Genomic DNA, 13,242 nt, shown 5'->3' with positions numbered 1-13,242 from the left:
TTGTCTTATTTGTATAAACTCGTTAGTTTGCATCATGTACCTATCTGTCTATCTTTTAAACGGAATTTGCTTTAACTAATACAAATTACATTACATTTGCAACTTAAACGCATACAAAGTGCACTATTTAAGTCACCCCAGACGGTTGACGCGTCGGACGTTAGGGGTGGTAAAAATAAACAACTGCAGGACGTAATGTGTCGTGCAATGCCGGACTCGTTGACAATTACCCCCCCTGCCGCATCACATGAGGGTAAAACAATTTTCTCAACGTAAACACGAAGTTGTTTTGTTTTCAATATATTTACTTTAGACACGTTATTGCTGCGTATTGATAATACGTAGTAGAAAATATTCTTTTTTTTTTTTTTTGAAAGATTACGATGGAGAAACATACCTCGTCTATTCAGTTGGCCATTTGAACCTTTTCTTTTCTTTTTCCCCGTCGTAACTAATGTCGCTTTCCTTGGCGCCTTGCTTCCCCGACTATTACCTTTTACCAACCCAAGTAAATCGTCCGTAAAGACTCAGACGTCTTACTCCGCCCTTTTGTACGTGTGTGGCAAGCCATCCATCATCATGTTTCAACACTTCAGACCGCTTACATAGTCATAGGGGCATCCCCCAGCTATCATCATTCTAACCTGCGTACCCGAACCTCTATACTATCTGTAAAGATCGCGTAGTAGACCTGAAAGGTTATTGATAAACGAATTTATTGTTCCCCGACAAATTAAGTGGAGAGTAGATGCCCACAGGGCCGGACTACGAATGTAAATTTGGAAGTTGTGAAAAGTCGTTGATGAGATGTGTTACGTACAACAGTTTCGGGTATAGGTGGCTGACGTATTGGTGCGACAGTAATTTTCAAGTCGAGTGCTTTACGTTTTCATCGTTATTTTTACGAGCATGTTCAGGAGAAATAAAACGGTATTGACCACCTCGCCAACATTCACGTTCAGTTTTGGATGGCAGCCAAATTCGCTTCGTTGAATCTATGACTAATAACGACAGAGTGTCGTTAAGTTCGATTGTCTAACGACTGGCTGCTTTATGTACTTAAATCTATCTAAAAAGTAAAGGGCCGCCTTAATGGAAATCGGAACAAATTAAGTTGAAGCACTCGACAGTTTTATACAGAATACGCCTTAATTTTACCCCGTTTGTTTGGAAATACTTTTTCGATGCATTACCCGATGATTATTCTTAGTACGTACCGAGCGCTTTTACAAATACATAAGACGTAGTAGGCACCAAATAGAAAAATCAATAACACAACGTGCATCTGCAGATATCCTGGAACATCTTCATCCATATCGAACAACATTTTTACAACGGTACATATAGATATCCCACTCTTCTACGATTTTATTCTCGACTAGCTGTGCCTGCGGTTTCGCCCGTTTCGAATTCGATTTGTGACTGTACCTAAGTCATATTTTATCAATTTGTGAATTAACGTATATAGATATTCGTGTGTCGACATGTTTATAACACACTAGAGATCCATGTCCGATCCGCCAGGTATGTTGTGATGTATTTTTAAATGTAAAGCGTAACTATTTTTGCCAGGAAGACTTCTCATCTGTATACTTACTGTATAGGGGACAAAGATCATTGACGACCAAATAAAACCAAAACAGTATTTTTTTCTGCACAAAAGTTACTTTATGTCCTTTTTTGTACCCCTAACGGTGTATCTCCAAAATTTCATGGTGATCGATTGAGTAGTTAAGGCGAGAGAATTGACCACATAAAACTAATTTTTTCTATCCGTCAGGAACAAATATTTTTTCTGAATAAAAAGTACGTTATGTAAAAATTGACAGACAAACAAACAAAAAAAATAAACAAACTTACATTCGCATTTATAATGTTAATTAGGATATTATTTACAGTTAACATAGCTTTCTTTTAGCCAAAGAATTTGTAAAATCGATTTAGTAATTTTAGAGATCACTCCTTACAAATTTTACCTAATTATGTCCTTAAAACTAGTAAGTATGCCCGTAAGGATAAATCGCACGGTGTTTTCGTTATTTAGATTTCAAGAGATCAGCAGCTTATTTGTTTTATGTTTTTTATCACTGTTGTACGACTTTTGATGCCTTTTTGTCATTTTATGAAGTACCTATTTACAGCACAATTTTATTGACGAATATGATGATCGTGTTTCTTCAGGCAAAACCAAAAGTAACAAGAAAGTAAACTATGATAGGTATTCGAAGATATTATAAATTGAATATTAATCCTGTTAAAATTTCTTCGTTTTATCGCCAGATTATCAGGTATCATCAGAAGGAGAACTTCAAAATGACTGTTGACCCTCTTAAATCCCTCGATATTGCAAAAGATTTTGCAACTATTTTGTTTACCTTATCCGTCTGCTATTCATTTACAAAATAAACCCCAAGAAAAGGTAATTTCAAATGCAAAAGTCTAATATCTCAACGTCAAATTTAAAAAGTTGCCATTTCATAACACACACTCAAACAACTAGGTACATAAAATATTCTATAATAAGGAACCATAACACAATGTATTATTTGATGCATGTCGCATGCAATGATTAATGTAATTCCTGTTGTCGTCAAACAAATAATAGGTTAAGAACACAGTAGCAAACATACAATCTAGTTTATTAAGTCCTTTGCTAGGTAAATATGAAATAAATAGGTAGGTATCCTGTAAGCGGAAAGAAAACTAAACCTTTTGTTTTCAAACTAAACAATAATTGCAAAAGCCGCTCATTTTCTCTCCTCAAATTTTGTTTTAAACTGAGTTTTAAATGATTATATTATTTATTAATGATGAGAGCAGGCTGAATACGAAATTTCAAGATGTAATGTTCGTGGGTTTAACAAATTAACTTTTAAGAAGAAAACTATTTATTTATACTAATTATTATTCAACTTAAAAACACTAATTAATTATTACTATACTTAGGTAATTATTCTATTTATTTGCACTACTGTACTACTGTTACTATTCACTGTTCTATTTATTTCACTTCTATGACTGTCAATTTATTTCTTGATTCTCTTCTGCAACGGTCTATTTATTTCTTCTCTCTTCTCGGTGTTCGTCTCTTCCTTTATATCTTCTTTCGGGTCCTTTCTGGAACTTTCTCGAACCGTCCGGGAAAGTTTCGTTTTCTTAGAACTGTTTAATTACTTTCTCGGAACGCAGGTACGACACACACGTTTACAGATACGACGCACATGAAGAAAGGCGCCCGCGGCTAGTCGCCGAATCGATAAGCCGCTCACACACCTATGCCCGATCCAACATAAACACGCTCGTGCTCGCTACAATACGTTCGGTTTCTGAGATATGGACTATTGAATTTGTGTTTGTCGTGGCTAGGATATTTGTGAATCATAATACAAAATAAAACACTAAAAACCATATTTCATATAAAATTAATTAAAAAACGCAAACACATTGTCATCCTTAGTTAAAAGTTAGAGGCATTAACTGAAAATTACACTTTTGGGTGACCTTTATGAGGATTTTTAGGTATTTGTTTTTCATTTTACCGAATTCCATTTGATTTTCCAGTATCTACTCTATATAAGTAAAACTATATAATTGTACCTAACAGTAAATAACCACTAGGTCAAACATGGAGGTATACGTATAATGAATAGCTGGGAACTGCGCTGAGTTTCTGTTTAAGTTAAACATTCGTGGTCGTGATATTTACTACATGTTCTCTTACTGTTAATCAAACCTTAAACTAATTGGGTAAATGTCCACTGTAACTATTGTACCACTGGCGCAAACGACAGATGTCTGAAACACTTATGGTTCCGTGCCTTTCTCTAAAGATACCCGACTTTGATTCGGATTCTATTATCGTTATTTTGGTAAGTTAAATGTAAATTTGTCCAATGAATGTTTCAAATAAATTTTACTATTGGAAGTGGAAATAAGGGCAGGAAAAACCGCACTATTTAAAAGACAAAAAAGCAACCAGAAAAAAGAATTAGTTTTAACAGCTAGATTTAGACTGGAAAGTGTGTAAATTGGAACTAAAGACGCAAGGAATAACAGGAATTGGTGCAAAAAAATGGAAAAAAAAGGACGAGGGAACTCTTATGGGGGAGGAACATATGAGAAAATGTAAATGCACTTTGTAGATATAATGTTTTTAATAAAGTCATCTGTTATCCACTATTCGAAGTGCAAATGTTTGCGGAACGTACAATGGTATAAGATGAGTGCTCTTAGGTAAGGGATTTCACTCGAAGTCTTTTATTTGTAAAATGTTTAAGACACATTACACAGACGATAGTTTGGTGGAGTACGCAAAATTTGTATGAGGACAATACGGCAGAGGATGAGAGCAGGGTCTGTAATTATGCCTTTTATCAAAGCTGTCGTGTGCAACAAGCTTTAGCGCGGACACCGTCGCTATGCAGGCAGGAGACCCCAGCTCCCGCCCCGAAGACGTCACATCCATATGTATGTGCTATTTTATCATGGGCGGCGATTTTTGTTCCAATACTTAAAACTCGAAATTTATAGAGAAGCGGCCGGTAAATTATACGGTCCCCGCTGTAAAACTTTCGAGCTACGTAAGCCATAATTTCTGTTTGCATGCCCAGTGGAACTCGGAGGACCAACTACTAGAGCGTCAGCGCAAAAGCGAAAATTCCAAGTGCATATAGGTACCCTACGTGTCTACTTCAACTACATAGGTACTACGTATTACATTAGAGAGAGAAAGAGAAGCCCCCTTCTGTACACGTTACATGCATACGCTATTTTTATGTCTGCATATGACTTGGAATACTTCAAACGAGTTCAATACATTTTTCCGGAAAAGTTAACTGTTTCAACCGAACATTTTCACTCCGTTGCGCAGCGGATCATAAGCAAATATCTGCAAGATACTTCGAAAAATACGCAAATCCGTGCAAAGATGAAAGATTTACAGCTTCAAAATTAGTTCGATAGGCCGATTAAAACTAAAACCCAAAGTATCTGAAATTCTGTGAGATTGATTAGATATTAAAATTACAATCATCAGACAAAAGCCACTCATGCTTATGAATGCTCTGTATACCATGTTTTTCCGAAGTAAGTGGCAAGCTTTTAGAAGGTGATAGGGAACAATAAAATTAAAAAATTAAGTAAATGTTGTTACGTCTGAAAATTCATAGTTTTCGAGAAAAACGCATTTGATAGCCAGTCCGACCCTGGTAAATCACGCGGTAAAATACGACAATGCAACACCGCATTCTTTCAGATGATAATTAGCAGCATCAATGTCCTTCCTTTGTTATTTATTAGATTAGATTAAGTGTTATTCAAGATGTTTCTGTTACAGCCATCCTGTAGTAGTTATTTGTTCTTTTAACTTTTTAACCTTGTACTCAGTCAGTCGATCTGCAGTTCAATATAATATTTCAACAATAGTCATTGGAGTAGGTCAGTGTGTCTCTGTGGAATAGTTGTTGTTCTAAGCATAATACATTTACGGGCCCAAAACATATTGATGCAATCCGCTGCAGAAGACGAAATAACAAAGAATTGGATCCTGTAGCCCTATCATTTGCAGCGAGTGCAAGCCTTGTAGAAAACTGATTTCTCGCTGCGGATGAATTTGTGTCAGTGGATTCGACAGAAAGGAAATGTTCCAGTGGGAATGTTAAAAAACCGAGCAATAATTCGACTAAAACTTATAGCAATTGTTATTTTTATTAGATAGTATTATAATTAATACATGCCATAATAATTATATTGTACCTATAGTAGGACATACATACACTTCGTTAGGTACCCACCTCGTTTGGCTCCGCGTGTTAATTTATTTGTGAAAATGATACCATAACAGGAAACAAAATCTGTAGTTATCGTTTTCTATCTACAAAGCTTATATATACATACGTATATGCTATCTTCTCCATCTCATACTCTCGATCAGATTGGTTTTCGGCTATTATACGTACCTGTATATTTTAGTGGAACTATACAACATAGGAACATTATCATGAATGTTATCTATTCGCCTCAATAGTTTTACGTTCTTAAGTACCTAAATATTGATTACCTTTCTAAATATTATGTGAGTAATATCTATTAGTACAATTTCTAGTATGTACAGAGTATTTCTGAAATAAGTGTAGAACTTTGGAAAGTGTCAACTAAATGCTTAGATGCCCGTTCCAATAAAAATGAATTAAAAACAACATCGGTTCGTCGCTCATAATAATCAGCACTATACATACGTATAAATTACTATATTATAAATTACAACCGAAAATCTTTATTGACATCGCGAAGCATCTGCTTCATGCCGTTTTACTTCATATCAATAGTGATTATTATGAAAAATAAGAATCGTACGTAAACAACACCCTATAGAAAAAATTGGACTCTACATCACATTTTTGTCAAAACCATTGACACAGATTTACTCGTTAATTAATAATTAAATAAATTGACAATGGTTTAGATACATAGTTTGCCATTTTGAAGAGTTTCTGTACTCTTTAAAGTTTAAACTAACACGTCAGGTCGAAACGATTACCAATTGATTAAATATGCATGTTAGTAATTGAAACAATTTTGTTTTACGTATTATTTATTATAATGTTTCTTGCGGAAATCCGTCAATAATCTAATGGTTCCGTTTTTCCTTTAGAGACACAAACCCTAAAAAGCAGTTCAGATTTCAGTGGATTAAATATTTGAAATTTTTTTTTTATTTAACTAACTAAAAAAAACTGTGCATTCGTTTGTAGAAAGTTCTGAAAAATTATAATCGAAGATGATATACAAAAACTGTATAACATAGTCGCAGTTTGAAAGAGTGATTTACTCGGCCTGTAAAATAAGAGACTTATGGGACATAAAATTGCTCGTACACATACACATACATATAGCATATGCATATATATATAATATGGACGATGTTGCATATGAAATGGACATATGAAAATTACATTCCATATATTCACCGCATACTTTCATATTTACCCTGGCTTTTAATTAATTTCAAAATCAACGGCAACGTTTAATGTTCGAAGCGAAGCAAAAAAATGAACATTTGAAAAAGTAAATAGATAAAAAGTGGGGCTATCAAATGCGCACCAATTAATGAGGTCTTTATAAATTACACATCGCAAACGAGGACAACGCTCGAATAAAATTATTATAAGTAATTACTTAAATGCTATTTTACCATATTTTAATATAGCCAATTTGTACGCTTTAAAAATTAAATGATATCTATAAAAAGCAGAGAAACCCAAAAATCTTCATCGAATTTAAAAGTGCGGCTATACTAAATTACAAGGTAGCTAATTATAGCTTTAAAAGTATAAAATTTGAGATTTCCGTGAATGCTGCAAATTCAAAAAGAGTGGATTGAGAAATTGTCGTTTTTTGTGGTATTTGACAGTATTTTTGTTCTGGTTTCCATTTGTATGATAATTTTCTTGCATGCCAATGTTGTTTAAAACCATAGCGTTTATTTTACTTATTTGCACAGTATTCTTTAAACCGAATTTTTAAGGGACAACCAGCTTGACCTATGTACTTGAATAGAATCAGAATATCAATTTAGTTATACTCTTGATAATGATCTTTTATGACCGAAACAATTATCGAGTTTGTTCTCTTGGTGTTTTTGTAGTTTTCTTGATAAAATATAAATATAAAGAACGGGGTGCACCATAAAAAACAATAATATGAAAAGTATAGCTTTCTTAATAACTCGACCTTTTTATTAATTATTAAATAAGTAGTAATTTTTTGGTGTGCATGTTCCGATATAAATTTCTTGCATGAGTAGATCGTCGGCAGTTTTGAATAAAAGACTTTTACGTGACAGTGGACATTCGGAAACGGTAACAAAAAAGATGTCGCAAAAAAATTTGTCCGGGCAAATTATCGGCGAATTGGTGAGCAGTGTTTGAAAAATTGTTCCTTTGGGTTTGGTTACTCGCCCGTTATGATTGCCGTGCTTATATCAAATAATTACAGATGCGGCATTCAAACTGTATTAGTCACGGATGAAATATTGGCTTTTGTCGCATATATAATGGAGGATTTTTGCATTTGCCCACACCTGCTTGTATTGACAGTAGAAAAGCGGATTATTTGCGAAGCGCGGATATGAAAGGATCAAATTGTTATTTTATGACTAAACGTGTGTGCGACGGGGACCTCGTAAATCTCTATCATCCTAGCTGGACCCCACTCTGCCGCATTACCATCCACGAATACGAATTGCTCGAGACCGAAAACCCCACGCTGTCCATCCATCTGATAGCAACGTCTCCATCGTTATACCTACCCTTTACCGAACGTGTAGGTATACCTTCCTACTTGAATATGTTTAATGAAGAGCCACTAACTGAATTTTCACCGCGTCATGGCCCCTTGTTCTCTCCTATATTTCACTACTTCACATTGAAAATCGTTTTTCATGCACTTCCATTCCACACGATTCGTTTCCGACATCTCAATAATTCAAACAATTTTATTTTCTTTAACAGACACTTGACGAAAATAGTATCAGAGATTCATTTTCCATTTGATAAATACATTATTTTCAGTTAAAAAAATACTATACGTATGTATATGTCGGTTCGATTACACGACCGTTTTCAAATCAACATAAATCATTAAAAATATAGTACCTGTGCACCTCTGTAATTCTCGTAATTTCAGTTGTACTGTTATAAATAGGTGTGTCGTATAAAAATATAATTTACAACATACAAGTGTTACTCATTATTTGCCCTTAGTGTGCTTAGATTTATTTTACGATTGCTAGATCGTCGTCACCTGGTGTAAATCGTACTGAATTGCATTGTAAAAATAAATACGTGACTGTGAACTATAAACTGTTGAGTTGGACAGGTAATGCACTTAATTGGGATTTATACTACGAGCGGGTAATTTGATACTCAGTAATCAAGCTCAGTTTATTCAGTTAATTCGTGCATCAAGCCTTTTCAAGGCAAACCTAGAAGCTCCATAAATTCCTACACTAAAAACAAAATTGGCCGATTCTTGTTTTTAATTGATGAAAGAAACTAAAATCTAGCATTTTCCTTTCAAACCTATTACCCATCGAAAATGATTACCTTTGAATTCAACCGCAGTTATTTAGTTATTACAACAAACATTTCAAGTCACATCATATCCTACACTTACGACAAAATTGGGTGGTTCTTTTTCTAATTGATTAAAGAAACTAAAATCTAGGATTTTCCTTTCAAACTTATTATCTAATATGATTACCATTGAATTCAACCGCAGTTATCCTAGCTACTGCAACAAACATTTCAAGTCACATCATATCCTACACTTACGACAAAATTGGGTGGTTCTTTTTCTAATTGATTAAAGAAACTAAAATCTAGGATTTTCCTTTCAGACCAATTTCAATTGATTATCTTTGAATGTAACTCGAACTGTCACGAATTTAACTGCATTTACCTAGTTACTACAACAAGCATTTCAAGTTACATCATATCCTATACTGAAGATAAAATTGGGTGCTTCTTTTTTCTAATTGATGAAAGAAACTAAACTCTAAGATTCTCATTTCATATGCCTAAACCATTAAGGAAAGGTGCAAATACAAATTAAAGTCTAATAAATATAATTTAAAGTCTCTGAGAGTTGTTACTCTTTGTTTAAAAGGATTTTGAGAGTTCGGTTAGTCTAGAAAGTAGTCAGAGAGCCAAGGGATATTTCAGATAGACGTTTTTGAAACAATATATTCCGCATGTTCATGAAATCATACATTTCCGCCTATGCGGCATAAAAAGAACAAGTGCCGACAAACAAATGTGTAATTTTTATGTTCGGGGAGCTTTTTGCCTTACCCGTATAGTCATACTTCTACATCGTTAAAGAATTCTTGCAACACGACATAGAAAATATTATAGATGTAATAATAATAGTGTGATAGATTGGAAAAGGAAGATTAAGAGCATTATGTTTTAATAAATAGAGTTAAAGTAGCCATAAATAATTTCCATAGACCCGATAAGATTTTTTCAATTATTTCCTGAACTCATATTTTTTCGTCCATTAAACTGTTGGCGGTAACGACATCATCAAAGTAAAAACATTGATACATGACCACTTTTCGTGCAGGTAAATAGTTAAATAAACACGTGATATCACCACAAGCATTACGTGACTGTGCTCCCTCCTCTAAAGCGATTATTTTTCAAATTTAACTCAAGTAGAATCAAATATAATTTGCATGGCGTTTATTTTATTTGATAACGTACGAGTCTCGAGTTTAAATATTTCACTGACAATTTGAAAATAAATTCTGTAGGCCCTTAAAAAAAAGTATCAGACTATCAGATATAATCTCGTCTGAACGAAAAGCATTTGAAAATGTCGGTGGAATGTAATGGTGTACGCTTCAAACACACAAAAAAGTTTCAGTTGTAAATGGATGCCCTTGATATGAGTGCAAGCAGTTTATAGGTATAATGACTATCAAGAGCATGTGGTAGATATGTATCAAAAAATATTGCCAAGTTTATTTTTACAGCAAAAGGAAACGGATGTAAAGCCCATTATTGTATGAAGAACTGCAACTTGTGTTTTATGATACTTGATGGTATTTGCGACATGCAAGCGGCACATTTATAGTTGTTGGTTACATTTTTTAACTAAAAGTGGCATGTTCAGATAGTTTAAATTATGCAGGAACAATGGCAACATTTCTCCATCGTATTCTTTACACGAATTAAATGTCACAGTAAAACGTGACATGCTTGACATCGGTTTCAACTCAGTTCTTCCATCATATTTCTGTTTTTCTACCGATCAGTACGTACGAGGGGTGATCTAAAAGTAATGATGATCATCATTATAAAAATTCAAAAAACTTTTTTGCTTGCTTAAATATATACCTACAAGATCAGCATAAAAAATCGTATAAATAGACCGGAATTCCCTGGAGCCACATTCATTTGAATACGTACCGTCCAAGAGATAACGTCAAAATGGAGAAAAACGAAATTAGAGCTGTCATCAATTATCTCTGTTTGAAATTTTCTACCTGACATACGTACACAGCGACATGGTGGAAACATTGGCAGGACTCAGGCCCTCCATATTCCACAGTTGTACGCTGGACCAAGAAGTTTAAGCTGAACTAAACATCAACTGCAGGTGAACATCGCGAAGGACGCCCATCCACGTCTCTAGACAAAACGTAATTATGTGACAAAATCGAAAATTGTTCTGGTGTCACCACCAATACCTGGTATGCAACCAAATAATACGAGCCAGAAGCCAATAATGGGAAACCCCAACAAGGTATGACTGTCTCGAGCTATGAAATTCCTGTAACCTACATACAATTGAAGAGCATCGATAATAAAATTAACAAAGGTGGTTGTCATCGAAGACATTCGCAGAACCTGACCATTGGGACCAAATCGGCCTACTATTGTTTGCAAAAGTTTTTTTTTGTTTTCGTGGAAGAGGAAGAAGATATCTTCGAAAGACACCCAGCCATCCGCACGACTGGATAGTGTCGGATTTCCGGTAAAGGTGCCATCGGACCTACCGACTAAACCGAGCGGCATGGCCGAGAGGTCTAGACCATTGCTTAGCATTCGGGAGGACGCCGGTTCGATTCCGGGTCCGTCTGCCTTGGTCCAAGTTTTTCTGTGGTTTCCTTGGATCACTTAGGCAAATGCTGAGGCAGTAATATTCCGCAGATAATCTTTCACTCTCTTCTGTCTTCATTTCGTCCGTCTCATCTTTCACCCGAACCACCACCCACCCATTCCCACGATTCCTGAAAGCAGGCTGAAGAGGGCCTTCCGCCCTACCTTCCGGCATAGTCCGGAGGGACTGCCCGCCCACCAGCATTATTGGCTGGTGGGAATGAAACACCCAAAAGTTTTAAGTTTTAGTTTTTCCTACCGACTAAAACCCCTCTATCTCAAGCCGTTATAAGATCAATTAAGGTCCTCTTTAGCCCATTGTGGTTATTAATGTTATGAAACTGAACTATGCGTTTACAAAAATTCAATTACAATAAAAAGCATCCATTTAATTATTAAAAAAAGAAATAATGTGAAAACGTAAAACAGAATATATATATATGGTTTCGGAAATCTTCTGATTTATTTTCGAAAAATATGTTCACCGAAATGGGACAAGAAATGATATGGGTTGTAAATTTATACCTATTAAATCCCGATTCATACGTTCTTTCATGCTGGCGTGTATTTTGAAATCCTTCGGAGTGTTTGATTTGAAGGCAGCGAAATTGATAACCCCATATTTCTTCGCGGCGCTTACAAACTGTCCCTGTCTGTCATAATTCAGCACAGCAGAGTCCACAAAACGACAATCGACCGGCATTGTTCGAAAGGTCGTAGCTGGAAATTGCTCCCATAAAAATCAACGGTATTGGATATTTGCTGCACAATTTTCATGATTTTTTTCCTCCATTTTCAGCTTAGAAACATCATGTTTTGTAAGAAGTACACAACATTTCTTGATTTCACTGGCTCGAACAAGATCTGTCTACATATAAATATACATTTAACAGAAAGGTTACCCCCTTGTTTGCCAAAACGAATATCATCTCTAATCAAACGATTTAAATAATGTAAAATAAAGGCTTGATTGGTCTTTGTAAATGTCATTATTTCAGGTTTGAAATACGTATGTATGTGTATTGATATGTAAAAGTTTGATAACATGTTCCGATTCAATTAAATTAGTAATCACCGCAGTACGTACACACATTTCGGCATATATAGCCTATACCCCAAATCGCATAAACTGGTATTGCTTCAGCTACACCAATATAAAGTGATTTTATCGCGAATAAAAATTGTAATGGATTAGTTCTCCACAATATACAGTCAAAATGTAATATGGCGTCCTCACCGCAAAATGCAGTTTGCATTACATTTTTGCTGTTTTTGCTAAATAGTACATACAACGTGTAAAGTACTTACATGCGGTTCTATCGGCCATTATTATACGCAGTTATTACAATTAATTAAAAGCCGTAGTTAAACCGACTAAAAAACACAGGCAGCTGGAGTTAATTGTGCTGTCATGAAATTATTTTAGCTCAATGATTACAAAAAGGTGAACGATATAAATTTATTAATATAAAAGTTTATTATACAATGGAACGACTGTGGGAATTAGCGCCTGCTTTTGGAAAATCTGCCGGCGGGTGTTTGTTACACTTTATATATAAGGACATATGAAAATTAA

At 34.9% G+C, this 13,242-nt stretch overlaps 1 protein-coding gene across 4 annotated transcripts in view; it reads left to right on the top strand.

Annotated features, from left to right (window-relative positions):
* The window catches only part of LOC108735209 (hemicentin-2-like), a 329,541-nt gene that overhangs the window by 256,390 nt on the left and 59,909 nt on the right, over window positions 1-13,242 (top strand). The window contains exon 1 of one of the 4 annotated variants that reach the window (XM_025977597.1): window positions 1,460-1,524. The exons of the other annotated variants lie outside the window; for them this stretch is intronic. Coding sequence (XP_025833382.1) covers window positions 1,509-1,524 — 16 coding nt within the window. The 5' untranslated portion in view covers window positions 1,460-1,508. Of the gene's footprint in view, window positions 1-1,459; window positions 1,525-13,242 lie in introns of those variants that run through there. 4 annotated transcript variants of the gene reach the window in all.

The sequence above is a fragment of the Agrilus planipennis genome, unplaced genomic scaffold (genome assembly GCF_000699045.2).
Source record: "Agrilus planipennis isolate EAB-ADULT unplaced genomic scaffold, Apla_2.0 scaffold15, whole genome shotgun sequence".
Classification (NCBI taxonomy): Eukaryota; Metazoa; Arthropoda; class Insecta; order Coleoptera; family Buprestidae; genus Agrilus; species Agrilus planipennis.
Note: the sequence above shows the minus strand (reverse complement) of the source record. Positions and strands in the feature narration are given on the sequence as shown.